Below are 20,320 nucleotides of genomic sequence, written 5' to 3' on the forward strand. Positions count from 1 at the left end.
AGTTAGACCAATCGAAAGCAGCACTCGATGAAAAGCATCCAGAATTAGTCAACAGAAAACGCAGAATCTTCCATCAGGATAATGCAAGACTGCATGTTTCTTCGATGACCAGGCAAAAACTGTTAACAGATTGGCTGGGAAGTTCTGATTCATCCACTGTATTCACCAGAATTGCACCTTCAGATTTCCATTTATTTTGGTCTTTACAATATTCTCTTAATGGAAAAAATTTCAACTGCCTGGAAGACTGTAAAAGGCACCTGGAACAGTTCTTTGCTCAAAAAGATAACACGTTTTGGGAAGATGGAATTACGAAGTTGCCTGAAAAATGGCAGAAGATAGTGGAACAAAAGGGTGAATACGTTGTTCAATAAAGTTCTAGGTGAAAATGAAAAAAGTGTCTTTTATTTTTACTTAAAAACCAGGCACTTTTTGGCCAACCCAATACTTTCCCTTCCCAATACTTCTTCACTGAATATCTAATTTTTAGTTATAGGACAATGGATACACTAACATCTTCCCATGCCACGTAGTAGCTGCAATTATTTCTGTTTTACTAAAGAGCAGGTTTAGAAATGTTAGATCAAGGGAAGGAATTTAATTCAGATCACTTCATTTAAGGGTCATTAGTACCCCAGTAACAGAGAGAGAAACCATTTTTTAGAGTAGAGCAGGAGTGATGGGAAAACTTGCTCAAATTGTTAGATGGAGCCTATCATCAGAAGTCATTTCACTACCTTTACTGTGGGCCTTGGACCCTTTCCTTTCCTCTCTCCTTTCCCATTCTTCTCACTTTTTCTTTCCTCTTTTCTGGTCTTAACGCAAGCCTCTCACCCTGCTGCCCAAGGCTGGATCACACTTGTCTTTCTCATTTTAAAATCTTTTGCTCATCATAAGATAATTTATTCGACGAATATTTATTGAGCACCGATCACAACCCACACGAAACAATGTGCTAGGTGCCGGCAACACAATGGAGAGCTTACATGAATCATGAGTCACACAAATCGCATTTATCATTTTTTTCCCCCTCTCCTAGGAATCTTAGCTTCTGAATAAACACCACAATTTCCATTCCTTGAGCACAAGTTTGAGTCTCAACCACCTAACGCAGTGCAGCCCTAAACCAACCAGAGGGGCCTGTTCCCCAACCCAGGCAGGCCAACCCTACCTAAACTCGAACGCGAAATTTCCGGAAGAGAAATAATGGTCAGAAATGGCATTTCCAGGGTGTTCCTTAGTACCAACTTCCGCCCACCCAGTACAAACGTAGACATCCGTAATCCGTAGACATCCGTTGACATCCTCGTCAAAATTCAGACAAGGCGTCCTACGTCTGCTTTCCCAACGAGGTATTTCATTTTTGTTTATTTTAGGGCCGAGATTTTTAAAAAGACAGTAGGCAGGAAAAATACCGGTTGTTATGACAACCAAACGGGTCTGGATAATTCAGCCAATCAGCCTACGGGAATGTCTCCTACTTAGCCAATGGGAAGAGGGCGCCGTACGTAGGGCCGCCCAATGGGGGCGCGAGCGGCGCGGTATTTGAATCCTGGAACTCGGCGACTTCATGAAGATTCCCAGCGGTGCGGGCTCGGAGGGTAGTCCTAACGGCGCCGGGGAAGCTAGTGCTCTCTGTTTCCAGTCCGCGTCCCTCCCTGGGCCGGGCTGCCACTCTTGCCTGTCCCGTCCCTCATGGCGCTGCTCCGACGCCCGACGGTGAGTGGGCCGGCGACCCCCAGCGCAGGCCTGGGCCCCGGCCGCGCAGCGCCCTCGGCCGCCTCGCTTCTCTCTCTCCTCCGCTCCGAGCTTCTTCGTCCCAACCTGCGCCGCTTTCCCCTTCTTGCGGGCGGCCCGGGCCCTGCGGCCTGTCCTATCCGCTCCGGCCGGCTTCTCCCCGCCTCGCTTCCGCTCCTACGGGTCCCGGCTCCTGGCCTGGCCGTCCCTGCGCTGGGGTGGGGGAAGTGTGGGAAAGCGCCTCGGGGGTGGCAGTTGTCAAGTGAGCCCCCGGAGCACTGGGCCTAGGACGCGGCGAGCGATCCGCGAGGGCGCTTTGTTGTTAGAGAGTTACAGCTTCTTGGGGTTTCCTTCCTCTCTTCTCAAACTCCTTGCCAGCTAAGGGATCCGTGGTGAGGGTAGGGAGATGGACTGAAGAAATTCCGCAGTCTGTGAAGTGTTCTAATGTTTGATCAAGCAACAGCTGTGGTTGTTTTTCAGGTGTTTTCACATTACTCTTTTATTAGTTTCCTATTTCTGCACACGAAGTGTTACAAGGCTAAGTTCACTAATGTATGCGTTTGTCCCTTTAAAAAAGTAATTTCTTTACTCAAGTGCAATAGAGATTTTGCATATAATTTGGAGCAATATGGCAGACTGAGAGAAGGGTCCAAATTCATTTATTTCGTCTTTGCAAAAAACAAAGTGTTAATGGTATTTTGGATTTTTTTCTGTGGGTTTGAATTGTACCTGGATCTACTTTTTTCTTTGCTGAAAAATAGAGGGCACTGACACACCTGAGCTCCATTCTCCTGGCTGTAGGGTTGTTAAAAGCTGGGGATTTCCCCTTCCAGATGGCTTAATTTAGATTACCAGGCTTCAACCCATAAGAATTGAACTTGGAAACACTTTTTAAACATCTCAGGAACTGCTGGAAAAATTGAACAGTGTGACTTTTGAGAATCCTAATAATAATAAGTTGATTACACTCGGTATTTAATTGTAACCCTTTTATGAATCTGAGTCAAATTGATAAGTAATTTTTGTCTAATCTATCCCATCGGGTGCTTTCATAGTCAAATTCTGTCTATTCAGGTAAGGCTTGAGTTTTTCCCTGCCCCTCTGTCTATCCTGGTAGGTCCATTCAAACCCCCTGTTGGGAAATTTTTTAAGATTAAGACCCCTCCCAATTTTCAGGGATAGTACATGCTGTTTTTTTTCTCATGAAATGTTTATCACATATAATCAAATAAACTTTTTTGTTTGAATTGTTTTTACTAACAAGTTTTGTTTCTAAGGACATTCTGTCTAAAGCAGGTTAAGGTCAACTAACAATTTTTTTTTTTTTTCGGTATGTGGGCCTCTCACTGCCGTGGCCTCTCCCATTGCGGAGCACAGGTTCCAGACGCGCAGGCTCAGCGGCCATGGCTCACGGGCCCAGCCGCTCCGCGGGATGTGGGATCTTCCTGGACCCGGGGACGAACCCGTGTCCCCTGCATTGGCAGGCGGACTCTCAACCACTGCGCCACCAGGGAAGCCCAACTAACAATTTTTATTTCATACAATTCAAACTTTCAATTTGAGATAAAACTATTTTACCCACGAAAACTATTTTCTTTCTAAATATCCTTAATAAAATAGAGAGTACATGCTATGGCACCCTCATGGCTAAAAAGCTGTATCTCTAAAGATCTTGTCTACCTGAGTACTTCTTATTTCTAGCATGGCATAAGAATCAAAGCTAGTTTAGGTTTTAAACATCTGGTTTTTAAACAGCTTTTTTTTTTTTTTTTAAAGCAGAAACCACACTTTTAAAAAAAATTTTTTTATTTAGTTTATTTATTTATTTTTGGCTGCGTTGGGTCTTCGTTGTTGTGCGCGGCATTTCTCTAGTTGTGCCGAGCAGGGGCTACTCTTCATTGCGGTGCGCAGGCTTCTCGTTGCTGTGGCTTCTCTTGTTGTGGAGCACGGGCTCTAGGCGCGCAGGCTTCAGTAGTCGTGCTCCGCGGGCTCTAGAGCGCAGGCTCGGTAGTTGTGGCGCATGGGCTTAGTTGCTCCGCGGCATGTGGGATCTTCCCGGACCAGGGCTCGGACCCGTGTCCCCTGCATTGGCAGGCGGATTCTTAACCACTGCGCCACCTGGGAAGCCCAAAACAGCTTTTTAGTATTGTGTCTTAATTGCACTTGTTACTCTTCTCTGTCAAGGAAATTTTTTAAATAGATGCCATTAATATCCAGGGATCTCTGACAAATGATGTGGGTACCATATGAGAAATGATCACTTATCTGTGAAGCTCTTAGTGGGATTTTTTAAAAATAGATAAGGTGGAGTGATTTGCCTAATTTAGAGTGAGGTTATAAATCACAAATAGCATTTTTAGACTTCCTAAAATGTACCTTTTCCCTCTCGCAGATAGATCTCAGCATATTCACCTTTCCTGAATCAATTCTGACACTAGCAAAGTATTGTAAATGATCTCAACTCTTCAGTAATTTTTTTCCTTTTTTTTTTTTTTTTTTAGGTGTCCACTGATTTGGAGAATACTGACACGGGAGTTAATTCTAAACCTAAAAGCCATGTGACTATCAGGCGGGCAGTTTTAGAAGAAATTGGAAATCGAGTTACCATCAGAGCCACACAAGTAACTAAGGTAGCAACTGTGAGAACTGTACCTGCACACCCTAGGCTGATTCTGTAGAGCACTGAGGGGCAACACTGGCCCTCTTGCCCTATTCACATTTCTTTTCCCTTTTAGAAAGCTCAGAACACTAAAGTACCTGTTCCACCCACCAAAACAACAAATGTCAACAAGCACCTGAAACCTACTGCTTCTGTGAAACCAGTGCAGATGGAAGTGTTGGCTCCAAAGGTAGGAAGTTCTGAATTTACAAACATACTTAACGAAGTAGGCTCTTTGGGGCTAGGATATAAGGGTACCTTTACTGTCAGTGCAACTTTTGAAGAACAGTGATAGCTAGAGCTCTACTTTAAAACAACAGTGTAGAAAATGAACATACACATCTTTTCAGTGATGGTACCTTAATATAATATTATGACCTTGAATAACAAAGTTAACTACCTTAATACAAAGTTAACTACCTTAACTACCTTAATACATAAAATAAATTTAGTGATCTCAGAGGAAAATTTGGTAGGTTTTATTAAAATAACTCACTATAAGAATGAACTATAAGAATGAACTTCCACCATGAAGATGGTGGAAGCTTACAATTCTGAGACCTTCACTCATGGAAGAACAAAGTAATGCCAAAATTCTTTGTTGATAGATTGTAGTCTCCGTGACTGGGTAGCTCAACTGAAGTTAGAATGCTAATGGACCCACTGGCCTGTTCATCTTCCACCATGTTCTAGTTCATGCATGCTCTCATTCATAGATTACACACATTCATATAATTACAATAAAGCAAGCACTGTTGTAGGTGCTGAGAATACAACAATGACCACTTCACACTTTCTAGCTCAAAATATGTATATATTATTGTATGTTTGAAATTAAAAGCATTGAATATGTTTGAGAAACAGGTGAGTACTTACTATACACATCCAATTGTGTTAAGGCTGATAAAGAGACATCTTGCCTTGAGGAGACTTATCCAGAAGGGGCATCTGTACCTGAAAATTAGATATATAATCCGAGGGCATGCTGCTAGGTGCCCATGGGCAATGGATGACTGAATGCAGGGTGCATCTAAAGGAGGGAGAGAATCTTGAGGGATGGAGTGGTCTGGGGAAACTTCCTGGAATAAGTGGGATTTTTAAGGATAGGAAGAAGCTGATAGGAAGGGGCACCTTTTGGGGGAACAAAGCAGCAATAGGAATCAAGGCACCAAAAAGGGAATAGGCCTATAAATTATGTCCTTTGGGGCAAAGAGTCAGCAAGTCTAAATTGGGTCAGGTGGTTTGTGTGAGGAAACAGGAAAAAAGTTGGGAAGAAGGTTGCAGCTGGATTTGAAGGCCTTGGAATTTGGATTTTATCCCATTAGGCAGTGAGGAACCTGTGGAATGTTTTGAGGAGGAGAGACCTGATGAAAGCAGTGTAGGGTGGCCATGGAAGGGACGTTAATTAGGTGGTACTGCAGTTTTCTAAGCAAGGGCTGATGGATGTCTTGAACGAGCCCATATCTCCCCTAAGTGGACATCCACATACCAGTATCTATACGGGTGCTAAGAAACAACCTCAAATGTGTTGGGATGTACCAGAACTCCTTTCAGGGACATCATCCTGTATTCAGAAGGAATTCTTTGGCTATGTTGCTTGGAGTGGAGGAGTGAGAAGCTTAAGCACTGGAGTATTTAAGGAACCATTTATGGAATAAATTAATAAAATATAGGAAATTCAGGAGATTGAGGTAGCTTTGGGGAAGGTGTCTCATTTGGATTTAGACTTGTTGAGGTAACAGAGAGACAGCCAATGGGAAATGCATTTGGAAATGGGCCAGCAATATCTGAAGGAGAGGACTCCAGCCATTCACAGGTATTTGCAGAAGCTTATTATCATGCAATTTTTGGAGAAAACTGTTTTTTGCTGACTCATGAGGCTTTGGCAGACTGAGTAGTTTGAAGGAAGGAAGAAGGCTTTTTACTAGCCTCTTGTTTGGTGGGTACTGGGGAAACAAGGTGAGTGAACCACTGACTCTGTCCCCAGGAAGCTCCCAGTCAAGTCGAGAATGTCAGAGTGAAAGCATGCACTATAATACCCTGTAGCAGAGGTAGATGCAAGCTTAGGAGATGTACTGGGGAGTGGCAGCTAGAAATTCTGATGAGGTTTTAGATTTACAGATTTGATTGAAACACTAAATTTGGTGATAGTCATTATTCAACTATAAGAATCTTTTATGGGCTAACTTTCCCTAAAACAAAAACTATATATAAAAGAAAACGAGCACAATTATTCATATTTAAAAAAAATAGGGTGCCTTTTATTTTTAAATACACAAGAAACATGCATAAATAAGCAAGACAATACAGAAATAGAGTACATAGAATAAAGGGTCAGTTCATTTTAACTATTCTCCCTACCCCCAAAATTCCACTCCACTGCATTCCCTAAAGCTAATCATGGTAACTGATTTTGCCTTTCCACAACTGAGTATGCTTTTGTACACACGTGTACACAGTCATTGCTATAAATCATGAACTGTCTGTTTGGAATCAACAGTTTTTCTTGGAGTCCTTCCTCATTGCACTTAATTGACATTGTTTATCTATTATAAATTTAGTAAATAAAGGAATTTTGTGTTTTACCAAAACTTGTGTAAATACCTATATATTTGCATATTCATATTAATCCGTTCTCTTAACAGACCCGACTCATTAAATGTTGGTGCTAGGAGAACTTTAGTAGCCTTTACTCACAGTCTACCCATCCTTTACCAAAGAGCAGGTTCTCAAGTTCAGCAAAATCTGACAGCTTTATTGTTTTTATTACTACTTTTCAGTTGTCTCTGACAATCCACAGGGCTCATTCATTAATCTAATTTGAAGGTTTTTGTTCTAGAACCACTTTTGTAGTGGGTAACTAGCTGATGCATTTTTTTACCTTCGCATGCAGCAGACTCTGGACAGGATTGCACAGTTGGCCCACAGGGCTTAGGCTATAATCTGTACAGGAAAGCGGGATCTTAGAAAGGATTTCAGAATAATTAGATTATGTTGGAGTCCAAAAGGAATGCTTTCAATAAATTCTAAATTAAGGCCCAGAGCAATTATCCTTGTCTCATCCTGGTGGCCTTGGATATGGCTAAACTCAGATATACTTCTGCGTAGACACAGGTAAACATTTCAAGCTGCTAAGGCAGTCTGAAGCACATGAAGATAACCTCTGCCTTCTTAGGCTTTCTGGTACTGATTGCCCTCCCTGGGGAGAGTGATGATGCTTATTCTTAAAAAAGGTAAGCTTAAACTGAAGCTACATGGGCTTATTAAAATGCACATCTGATTCTAATTACTCTTGCTCAGTTTCTTCAGTGGGGTCACTTACATTCAAATAAAATCTAAACTCCTTAGCTAAGTTTTGCTCACCTTCCCAGCCCATTTCTGTCACCTCACGCACTACCTTCTGCCGTCCCAAATCAACATGCAGTTCCCAGACTTGCCTTTTTTTAAAGATGTCACTTTTTTTTTTTGTTGTTGTTGTTGGGGATAGGAGTTTATTAATTAATTTATTTATTTTTGCTGTGTTGGGTCTTCGTTTCTGTGCAAGGGCTTTCTCTAGTTGTGGCAAGTGGGGCCCACTTCATCGCAGTGCGCGGGCCTCACTATCACGGCCTCTCTTGTTGCAGAGCACAGGCTCCAGACGCGCAGGCTCAGTAGTTGTGGCCCACGGGCCCAGTTGCTCCGCGGCATGTGGGATCTTCCCAGACCAGGGCTCGAACCTGTGTCCCCTGCATTGGCAGGCAGATTCTCAACCACTGCGCCACCAGGGAAGCCCCCAGACTTGTTATTTCTTGGCTTCCCCTGGGATTTTGTGCTTGTGTACCTTTGCCTACTCATTTTCCTTGAGGTCCTATCGTCTCTGGTAACCTCACTAGGTTTCTCCCTGGTACCCCAGGTAGCTCTTCTTATTCCTTCTAACAGTTCTTAAATTCTTGAGTAGATGAGGTATACCTGTATACCTCTTGCTCACCTAGCCCTTCCTCAGTTTAAGACCTTTGGTTTAAGAGGGAAGGGCATGTTTTGAATTGCTACCTATCTATCTATCTATATATATATATATAGTTACTGTTTTCTTCTTCTCTAAGACTGGAAACTATAATCATTGAGCTTTAATGTAAATTAAAATTGTTTATTATACTGCCTTCTCTTTCCTTCTGTATTTTATTACTTTAATACATATTCTTATAGCCTTGCAGTCCTAGGCTATACTTTGAGAAGTACCTCTTATTCTTTAAAAAAGTAATTGTTTATGCTTCATTACTAAATGCTTGTTTAAACTTCATAAAATTTTAATTTGTGTGATTTTTATAAATAATCACCCAGTCAGCATAAGAAAATAAAGTACTGGGTGTATACTTGCTCAGTCTTTGCTTCCTCCTTCTGTTTTATTCATAGGCTGGAATGTGCTTTCCTGCTTTTGTGTTGCCAATTTCTCAATTTAGAATAAATTGGTTCATGAGAAGAAAACATTACACTTGCACAAGAGGCTACTGCTAAAGTGAACTATCAGCTCTAGGAATCTCTGAACCCAGGTGTCTAACTTTCTTTCACTCAGTAAATATTTGCCGTGTCAGGGATGACATAGGTATTTGAGATACCTTAGTGGACAAAATCAGTTTGAATAAATGTAAGGTTATAAAGCTTACATTCTGGTAGAGGTAGACAGAAAATAATACACATCATATATAAATAAACTCTATAGTATATTAGGAGGTTATCGATTCTTTGGGGAAAAACACAGTAAAAGAGATGAAACATATGTGTGGGGGGAATAGAAGGCAGATGGTAATTTTAAATAGGACAGACCTAATTGAGAAGATAACACTTAAGCAAAACTTGAAGAAGGTGAGGGAATAATCCATGTGGATACAGGGACAAGAGGCTTCTGGGAAGAGGGAGACTGCTTGAGGTGAGGGAGACCTGCCCAGGAGGCTGGAGAGAAGCAAACCCGGGCCCCCTGCACTGGGAGCGTGGAGTCTTAACCACTGTGCCACCAGGGAAGTCCCCTAGAGTGTTTTTTTTAACATTTTTATTGGAGTATAATTGCTTTACAATGGTGTGTTAGTTTCTGCTTTATAACAAAGTGAATTAGTTATACATATATCCCCATATCTCCTCCCTCTTGCATCTCCCTCCCTCCCACCCCCTAGAGTGGTTTTAAACAGGGGAGTATATCTCCAAAAACTTCATCCCCTACATCTTGAATTATTCACCTCTTACTCTGAAATGTATTTGTTTTGGCTTTATCATTTATAAAAATGCATATGATACTTTTAAACCAGTTGGCCCTGCTTGTATTTGTGATCAAGGCTACTCCCAAGGTAGTGATACATACACTTTCATTTGTGGGTGTAGGGTCCCTCTCCCACACCTGTGGATATCTCCATGAAGGAAGAGAACCTCTGCCAAGCTTTCTCTGATGCCTTGCTCTGCAAAATTGAGGATATTGATACTGAAGACTGGGAGAACCCTCAGCTCTGCAGCGACTATGTTAAGGATATCTATCAGTATCTAAGGCAGCTTGAGGTGAGTGGGCCTTTGTGTTTTGGTTGTACAGCAGTGTGGAATTTACCACATAGCTGGGAAGGAAATGAGGTCAGCTTTTTTTCTTAACTTATTTTTTAAAATTTATTTTATTTAATTAATTAATTTATTTTTGGCTGCATTGGGCCTGCTGTTCACGGGCTTTCTCTAGTTGCAGCAAGCGGGGGCTACTCTTCGTTGCAGTGCGCGGGCTTCTCATTGCAGTGGCTTCTCTTGTTGCAGAGCATGGGATCTAGGTGTGTGGGCTTCAGTAGTTGTGGCACGCGGGCTCAGTAGTTGTGGCTCACGGGCTTAGTTGCTTCGCGGCATGTGGGATCTTCCTGGACCAGGGCTCAAACCTGTGTCCCATGCACTGGGAGGTGGATTCTTAGCCACTGCGCCGCCAGGGAGGTCCCTAAAATTTATTTTTCATTGAAGTATAGTTGAATTACAATGTTGTGTTAATTACTGCTGTATAGCAAAGTGACTCAGTTATAGATATATGTATTCTTTTTGATACTCTTTTACATTATGGTTTATCACAGGATATTGAATATAGTTCCTTGTGCTACAGTAGGACCTTGTTGTTTATCGAGGTCTGCTTTTTAAACTTTTAACTCCACCTACAGGTTCTACAATCCATAAATCCACATTTTTTAGATGGAAGAGAGATAAACGGACGCATGCGTGCCATCCTGGTGGATTGGCTGGTGCAAGTCCACTCCAAGTTTAGGCTGCTGCAGGAAACTCTGTACATGTGCGTCGCCATCATGGACCGATTTTTACAGGTAAGGGACTTCGTGCAGCTCAGTGAACTTTGCATTTATGCACTGCCAAGGTGTGGTGCCTCTGAAGAAAAAACCAAAAGCCAATTAGATGCCAAAGAACTTCAAGTGCTAGAAAAGGAAGTAGTCCAAGTGTGTCAAACCTCTGGTGATGCTGACCAATGCTGGGCATTTCTGTTAGGTCAGCCTGCTGAAAAGTGCTCAGGGGAGATGCTGCCTTGCCGCAATCATTCATCGGAGGAGATAAACCATCAGATGGTCTGAAAGTCCATCTGAAGCCTGTGGTGCCTTTGGAGGCTGGTTCTCCAGGCCCACTTGCACAGTTTCCATAGTTCAGTACTCTTTGGTGTTAAGCTTCCTCATCTGAAAAATGAGAGTTTGGCTAGAGGACTTAACAGTTTCCAGCCGGCTGTGGCATTGAATCGGTGTAGAAGAGGCAGGAGGCAGACTTTTTACAAGGGGTTGGAGGTATGTGTGGGGAGTGTACTCAGTGTGAGGTCTAAAGTAAAGAGGGAGGTAAGAAATTAAGCCGAGAAGCGTAGTGATCATCAAAATATTTCTCAACTGGTAATGTAAGAACACTGAGCAGTTAGAAGAAATGCCAGACATTAACCACTGGTGCGTTGTCTACCAAATGGGTAGCCCTTCAGATAAGGCTTTATTTATTTAAAGTCAACATTTATAATACAGGTGTAGGTCAAGCCCAAACCATACAGTAATAATTGTGTTGATAAGACTGACCCTGAGATACTGCAAAATGCTAAGTAATCATAGAGTCATTAGTTTTTTGTTTTGTTTTGTTTTGTCTTTGCGGTACGCGGGCCTCTCACTACTGTGGCCTCTCCTGTTGTGGAGCACAGGCTCCGGATGCGCAGGCTCAGCAGCCGTGGCTCACGGGCCCAGCCGCTCCGCGGCATGTGGGATGTTCCCGGACCGGGGCACAAACCCATGTCCCCTGCATCAGCAGGCGGACTCTCAACCACCGTGCCACCAGGGAAGCCCAAGTCAGTGGTTTTTATTATACAATCCTCACTGGATACGAAAGCACTGTTACATTTGTGGTAGATTTTCAATATTGAGAGTTGAAGCAAAAAAACACAAATTCCTAGTTTAAAAAGAAAAGAAAGTTAAGGGAAACACTTATCCTCTAGGCTGAGATTTTCTCTGACCCTGAAGCATCTTTGGAAGGTTCTTCAGGCTGAATAATGAGTGTACTTTTGGTGAGGATTAAGGAGACACTTAAGGCAGTTCCTCAGCCCTAGTCATCCATTAAATTCCTGCTTTTTTGCTTGGCCTCATCCTGATTCAGACCATGCTGAGTGCCATATTGGGGCTTCCCCAGACACTCAAGCCAGGATGATGGGGGTGGAGCAGTGCCTGGGAGCTTGGTTGTCAGTCAGCAATTGACTGATCTTGGGCTGATGTCTGCATCTTTTCTCAGTCCATCTATTTCTAAGTGGGGTAAAAAATATGTACTTCATAGGTTTTTTATGAGTATTCGATGAGATGATTGTTTGAATCTTAGCACTGTGCCTGGCACATAGCAAGCACTCCATGATAGACGGCACCTGCGAGCCATGGTGGTGCCTGTGATCAACACTCAGCTTCCTGTGCCCTTAAGAGGGGTGTGAGCAGAGACAACGTGCACTTCTTCAGGACTTGGTTTCCTCTTACTTTCTTCCACCCAGAGCCCCCATCCTTTTGTTAGTTAAGACTTTTGACACACTCTTCTTCAATTAGGTTCAGCCAGTCTCTCGTAAGAAGCTTCAACTGGTTGGGATTACAGCTCTGCTCTTGGCTTCCAAGTATGAGGAGATGTTTTCTCCAAATATTGAAGACTTCGTTTACATCACAGACAATGCTTACACCAGTTCTCAGATTCGAGAAATGGAAACTCTAATTTTGAAAGAACTGAAATTTGAGTTGGGTCGACCTTTACCACTACATTTCTTAAGGCGGGCATCAAAAGCCGGAGAGGTAAGTGCCTCCAATTCCATAGGAGACTTTATTTTGCTGTTTGTTGTCTCATCCCAGAAACACTGACCCAATTAAAGGAAAACTCATGAATTTATAGGATGCATCTTTTAGATAAGTCCTAACACTTAACTTATCAGTTCTTTTTTTTAAAATTTTTTATTAAAGTAGAGTTACAGTGTTGTGTTAAATACTGCTGTACAGCAAAGTGACTTTTTTTTTTGAGCCCTATTTCTTTTTTTTATTATTTTTAAAAATTGAAGTGTAGTTGATTTACAGTGTATTAGTTTCTGGTGTACAGCAAAGTGACTCAGTTATACATACATATATACATTCTTCTTCATATTCTTTTCCATGATGATTTATTACAGGATATTGAATATAGTTCCCTGTGCTATACAGTAGGACCTTGTTGTTTATCATTCTACATGTAATAATTTGCATCTGCTAGTCTCAAACTCCCAAAACTTCCCTCCCCCATCCCCCTCCCCCTTGGCAACCACAAGTCTCTACTCTATGTCTGTGAGTCTGTTTCTGTTTTATAGATAAGTTCATTTGTGTCACGTTTTAGATTCCACATGTAAGTGGTATCATATGTTATTTGTCTTTCTGACTTACTTTGCTTAGTATGATAATATCTAGGTCCATCCATGTAGCTGCAAATTGCATTATTTCATTCTTTTTTATGGCCGAGTAATATTCCATTGTATATATGTACCACATCTTCTTTATCCATTCATCTGTTGATGGACATTTAGGTTGTTTCCATGTCTTGGTAATTGTAAATAGTTGAGCTCTATTTCTTAAGGGAAGAGAGTTAAGGGGCTGAACATTGACATATGAATTCGTTTCTGAGGGCTGCCATAACACAGTACCCCAAACTGGGTGGCTTACAATAGAAATATATTGTTTCTCAGTTCTGGAGGCTAAAATCTGAAATCAAGGTCTTGGCAGTGCTGGTTCCTTTTGAGGGCTGTGAAAGAAGGATCCGTTCTAGGCCTCTTTCTTTGGCTTGTAACTGGCCCTGGGCCTTTTCACATGGTCTTCTCCTCATGTGTCTCTTTCTCTTCACGTGGCGTTTTTTTTTTTTTTTTTACATCTTAATTGGAGCATAATTGCTTTACAATGGTGTGTTAGTTTCTGCTTTATAACAAAGTGAATCAGTTATACATATACATATGTTCCCATATCTCTAGATGCAAGAGGGAAGAGATATGGGAACTCATCGGTTCTTAAAAGACTTCATGTTCTGTGTTTGTAACATACTGTGGAATAGAGCAGTGCCTGGGAAGGAAAAGTGAGTGAAGTGGATTTGAGTTCCTAGATCTTTTTTTTTTTAGAGTTTCTAGATCTTCACCCAGAATTTTGCAAGAGTCATAACAGCCATGCTTCTTACCATCTGTTCTTTCATAGGTTGATGTTGAACAGCACACTTTAGCCAAATACTTGATGGAACTGACTCTCATTGACTACGACATGGTGCATTATCACCCTTCTAAGGTGGCAGCAGCCGCTTCCTGCCTGTCCCAGAAGGTTCTAGGCCACGGAAAATGGGTAAGCGTTGAATTTAAGAAGAAATTAATTAGCTGTATTTTAGGGACTCTAGACACAAAAGGCGTTAGCATTTGTCACACACTATCCTTGAAGCAGTTGCTAAAAGGCCACAGGCTTAAAAGAGCTGCTTGGAATGATGCAGGCGTAACCTAGGTGACAACACCATGGTACGCAAACATATTACAGAGTCGTAAAGAATGAGGAAGGCCACTAAGAACTGATACGCTAAGATTTCTGGGATATTTTGTTAAATGAAACAAGCAAGTTGTCAAGCACATAAGACAAAACAGGGCCAAGGCCTGACCTGGTTTACCCGGTAAAGATGAAATGAGCCACTTTGAGGTTCATAAAATTAGCCAGGGATGTCAGCTCCTGCCTGGGTTCTTGTTTCACACACCAAAAAGGATAACAGTGAAACAAAAGGGGCCACTGGCTGCAATGCGAGTCAGAGGATCGCTTCTGTGGATGGGCCCATTCTGCACTGCCACTAAGCAGTTTTAGAGTCTGTATCTGTAGCCCACAAGCAGCAGAGCAAACACCCCAGCAGAGCCCAGGAGGTGATAACGAGTGGTCTCATTACAGCCTCCTACCCAGAAGAGATAGGGAAGTGAGTGGGAGACGGCTTGGAGGCGGCCCCCTCGCCTGCTACCCCATCATGTTCCCGGAGGATCACAAAGCACTTTGCCAGGACAGATCAATGTGGTTCAGGCCTTTGTCTGCGTGGCCTATGTGGTGGATATGTGTAAGAATGCCAGGGCATCGTGGTGGACCTTTTCCTCTACACAGTATGTAGAGTTTACATTTTATGTAAGAAAGAATGGGAGTAAGAGAGAGAGGATATGTATCTGTGCTTATGTATTTGCTAATTTTTCAAAAAATACAAGAAGAATAGACCAGAAACTAATGAAGATGGATACCTCAGGGTGGGTATCAGGGTAGAAGGTTGAGGATAGGAGCAGAACTTCTGGTTGTAATTTTTTATTAACTTGTATACAGTGTAATGTAACTTTTTTGACTTTTGAACAATACGAATGTTCTATGCAAAACCGAAACTGGAATAAAGCAAAAACAATGTCACTATATATTCAAAGTGGTAACAGACCAGAGGGAAGAATTAATTCCCGTAACTTTTGAACACAGCACTCCGACTGTGCATTTTTAGTGGGATGTGAAATTAAAACAAAGGACCAAAAAAGGTAACATACTTAAAGTTTACTTAAGAGGTTTACTAATCTGTTTCTAGGTTAATAGTGGTCTGTTATTATAATCCTGGAACTATTTTTATTGTAGGATAAAGCAAAGATTCGTGTATTAAGGACTAAAATTTTCACTGTAAGAAGATAAAATATTGTTAACAATTAAAAACAAAGGAAAACCCTATAATATTAAGTCTGTTTTAAAAATATCAATAAATTCATAATGAAAGGCCCAGAAACAATGACAACCCAGTAGCAATGAAGATACCTAGTGCTCACATCTTGCATACTCAGTGCCATGACATACTCGGAACTAGGGCTCCTTCAAGAAATAGCTGATTTCAGGGCTGTGGCAGGGGAAGTACAAGATGAGCCTAGATCAGTTTGTAATAGGTAGCAAGCAAATTCTCAGAGATCAATGAGGTCACATCAAAAGGACATAGAAACTGGCTTGAAAGGGCTCCTTCTGACTAAAGTTGGGCATTAAAAAGAATTGTGACAGTAATAGATTATAATGCATTAAAAAATGCATGAGCCCATAATAATAAAAAGGAAGGAAGGGAGGGAGGGAGGGACTTAAAAAAAAAGTCAGTAGAATGCCAGCTAATTAAAGTAGAAACAGTGGTAGAGATAGAAATCCACCATTTTTAAACCCCTAGTGTAATAATTGATTCAAGCAAGGATCGTCAATTGATGCTTATAGCATTAAGTAAAATAACTTGGGCAAACAAGATTCACATTGTTCTCAAAATATCACCCCACAGATGTGTAGTATTTTTTGTGGTACGCGGGCCTCTCACTGTTGGTGGCCTCTCCCGTTGCGGAGCACAGGCTCCGGACGCGCGGGCTCAGCGGCCATGGCTCACGGGCCAAGTCGCTCCGCGGCATCCTCCCGGACCGGGGCACGAACCCACGTCCCCTTGCATTGGCAGGCGGACCCTCAACCACTGTGCCACCAGGGAAGCCCGATGTGTAGTATTTCTGAAGAAAAACTGTACCTTTGTGATGGAGACGTCTGGCGGTTACTACCTTAACCCAGTGATTGAGCTTGGTATCACCAGTGGTGAGACTACCTGACTTTACCTGCCTTCTGGTGTAATAGGAAGTATGCATTATCGTCTAAATAGAATTCATGTCTAAAATGTTGGACATGAATCCAGTCATCATGAAACACAGACACATCCAGAATGGGACGTTCTCAAAGTAACTGACCTGGATCCTTCAAAAAAATCAATGTCATTTAAAGCCAAGAAAATGGGAGTTTTAAAGACTAAAGACAACAACAACCAAATGTACTGTCTGTACCTTGATTGGACCCTGGATATAAAAAGAAAAATCTATAAAAGATATTTTTGCAACAATTGCAGAAATTTGAATATTGACTATATATTAGATGATATTATGGAACTGTTGATGTTTCTTATGCGATAAAGGTATTGTAGCTAGGGAGGAAAATACTTCTTAGGAGATGCTTTAGGAGAAACATTTAGAAGTGATGTGTCATGGCGTCTGCAACTCACTTTCAAATGGTCCAGATGTTTGATGGCTTCAAAAATCTCACACAACTTTTGCCGAACCATTTGAAAGCGAGTTGCAGACACCATGAGTGAGAGAGAGAAAGAGAAAGAGGAGGAGAGAAAAAGTGGCAAAATATTAAGAACTGATGAATCTGCACAAAGAATATACAGATGTTCATTATCTTATTCTTTCAGTTTTTCTATAGATTTGAAAATTTTTGATAAAAAAATTGAAGGCAAAAAGGCCACTGGTAACATCTATGGCACATGCTCTTGGTACCAATGGCTTATTTTAGCCAAATTACTCTAAGAGGTGCTTCCTTGGCCCTAAACCTATTAACTATAGGCCTCCCTGTTTCCTGGCAACTGATTTCAAAATACCAGTGGTTGTGCATTACATCAGGATTCACTCCTGCTTAGTTCTTTTTTCCTTTAAACTGTTTTAGGATTAAGGTTATATCGTGGTTTATTTTCCCAATTATATTATGCATTTGAAAGGGGTGTGTTTTAGCTTTTAGAATTTTATCACAAATCTGAAATAAAGTCAGGTTACATATCTTCATATCTACAAAGTAAGTCATGTTATCAATCAACAGCTGTCCTTTTGCTTGAATTTTGGTCTCTGGGAGGCTGGGCCACGAGGCTGGGTGTAGATGCTTCTCTGAGTGCTCTGTGTCCTCTAGTGCTTAACTACACAGGGCCCGACAGGAGAGTGCTGCTGGGAGGTCTTCGTTCTTCTGGGTTTGGTAGCTTAGATTGCTGCTTACGGGCCAGTTTATTTCTTAATCCTGAACCCCTTTCCCTGACCGACAATACAGATGTCTGTGCTCTCGAGCTCCCTACCAGCCTCTGCCAGGCAGGGCTTTAACGAGGGGACTGAGATGTGCTAGACCCCGATCTCTGTAAACCCTTTGTTGGGTTTGTTTATACTCTGCCTCACTTTCCTTCCCCTTTCAGTGTGGTGACAGAGGCAAGCATGAAAGCTTTGTTACTTGAAGTACCCTACTTACATATACAACCTTCTTTAAAACATCATTATTTGGGACCCTCTCCATTTGATTTAGCTGAGAGCTATGTAACGTCTTAATTTAGTCCTGCTCCGAGCCAGAGTCATCCTGCATTTACTGGCTGCTTTGCTGGTACCATGGTAGTGGTTGGGGCTGAGACTGACTTTCCAGCAGGTAAGAATATTTTTTATAGCTTTTACGTAAGTAATGCCAGCATGTGTAAGATGTGCTCTCCTAAAGAAGTGGAGGCTTTATCTTGCTTCTTCTGTTTGCGTTGTGTTCCAGAACTTAAAGCAGCAGTATTACACTGGATACACAGAGAACGAAGTATTGGAAGTCATGCAGCACATGGCCAAAAATGTAGTGAAAGTAAATGAAAAGTTAACGAAATTCATCGTAAGTACTCTTTCCTAAGCTGTTCAAAGCGCTGGATTATGGGTTTGGGGTATGAGAGGATGTATGTGTGTTTGCATTTTCATGTAAATATTTTGGCATGTGTGAGAGTCTGTTTTAGCACAAACTCTTTATATTTTTCTAGTACAGCTGGGCATGGAGCATACGCACAAATCCCAAGAACTGACTTTCTTTAAAATAAGGTAGACAGGCTCGCTATGTCCAGGCCCAAGCAGCTGTTCAATGTATTATCCATGCTTCACCCGGCATCCTGGGTAGGGTGCACAGCAAGCACAGAAGGCTGGCTGGCATGCAGGAGTCCAGCTTAAGTGGCCCTGTGGAAGGCTTGGGTGTTCGGGTGACATCATTCAGGGCCTTTGTCCAGCACCTTTTAGGACAATGACTGAGAGGCACCTGAACAGCCAGCATGGTGAAGCAGTCCATTCAGGAAGCATCCTGGGAGCTTGGAGTCTGTCTCTGTGTGGCCGACCTGAGAGGAGAAACCAGAGGAGAGGGGGTGCTGTCCTGTGCTTGTGTGAGGCCAAATATCAGAGCTCACCACGGGTCTGACAGAGAGCAAGGCATTTGTACCAAGTGGCCTCACGGCCTGATTTGCTTCCTTACTTGTAGTTTCAGCATTATTTAGCACACCGTGGAAGTGTCATGTTTTCAGTCCTGAGAGTATCATCTGGGATCTAAGCACTAGTTGCTACTCACTTTTATGGCCAGTTACTGCTCCCAGTGCTGGCAAATCCATTATGTCCTGATGGCACTTAGGTATGATAAACACAGCTCCCACCTCCCACCCCTCTGGGAGCTCATGAGAGAAAGCCTGCTCTTTGGACCTTGAAACCATCACCTGTGCTACCAGCTGGGTTTTATCCACCACTAGGCATGGCAGGAAATTGTCAAGCACAACACATCATGCCCTAGAGCACTTGCTGGCTTCAGTGATTTGGCATCATCATACCCTTTGAAGACTGTGGGTCTGGCCCTTTGATACTTGTAAATTAGACTAGGAATAAGGTGTGAGTTTGGGGGTGGCGGGGCGGTGGTGCTCCTGATGTGTGCTTAATCACAGATGACTTCTGCAGGCCATCAAGAATAAGTATGCCAGCAGCAAACTCCTGAAGATCAGCACGACTCCCCAGCTGAACTCAAAAACCATCCAAGAGCTTGCCTCACCTCTGCTGGGACGGTCCTAGGCTGCCGAGGCCCTCAGGGAAGAGTGCTTCGTCTGTGCACTTTGTCTTGCTGATTTGGAACTCCTGACTTTATATATAGTCCTCTGGTCTATTTCATGAAACCTTTTCTCAGACTGATTTTCTAAATGTATATTGAGGAAAAATAAAGCTGTTGATTTTCTTAAGGTATCCTATGTGTGTGTATTTGGGTATTCTATACTGAAGAAATCAATAGAAGCTTGTTTGACTAATTTCTTTTTGAGCTATTATGATTGTAATATGTAAATTATTGCCCTGATGGCTTGGGGAAAGACCTTACCATTCTCGGAGAAAACTACAACTTGGCTTCAGTGAACGCTCACCCATTCCTAAAGATTGGTTCATTATATAAAATTTAAAATGGGAGGATAACCATGACATTCCCTTTCTAGAACCTGCATTAACTATTTTCTAATTCCTATACAGGAACACCTGGCCCACAAGGTTGATGGCTTCCAGAAGTAACCCTCATAATGTGTTTCACTCCAAGGCATGGTTGAGACCAGGAATAGCAGTGCTAAGGGGCCACAGCGGAAAAAGGAAGCAGGCCTGTGACATCCTGTTAAAGGTGAAACTTGGAATGCTTTTTCCTGTTGTTCTAAGTACGTTATGGTTTATTTTATTTTTTGAATTTTATTTATTTTTTTATACAGCAGGTTCTTATTAGTTATCCATTTAATACATATTAGTGTATATATGTCAATCCCAATTCATCACACCAACATTATGGTTTATTTTAATTTTTTTGGTGGGCA

At 42.1% G+C, this 20,320-nt stretch overlaps 1 protein-coding gene across 1 annotated transcript; it reads left to right on the top strand.

Moving 5' to 3' along the window:
- Window positions 1-1,695: 1,695 nt before the first annotated feature.
- Window positions 1,696-19,547, top strand: CCNB2 (cyclin B2; the record flags this gene model as incomplete). The annotated part of the gene is made up of 9 exons (XM_082647952.1): window positions 1,696-1,719; window positions 4,239-4,367; window positions 4,473-4,586; window positions 9,749-9,919; window positions 10,546-10,704; window positions 12,442-12,678; window positions 14,089-14,229; window positions 18,235-18,345; window positions 19,437-19,547. The coding sequence occupies 9 exons, from the start codon at window positions 1,696-1,698 to the stop codon at window positions 19,545-19,547; spliced, it is 1,197 nt and encodes a 398-aa protein (XP_082504078.1).
- Between the last annotated feature and the right edge of the window lie 773 nt (window positions 19,548-20,320).

The sequence above is a fragment of the Grampus griseus genome, assembly GCF_964374135.1.
Source record: "Grampus griseus genome assembly, chromosome: 2".
Classification (NCBI taxonomy): Eukaryota; Metazoa; Chordata; class Mammalia; order Artiodactyla; family Delphinidae; genus Grampus; species Grampus griseus.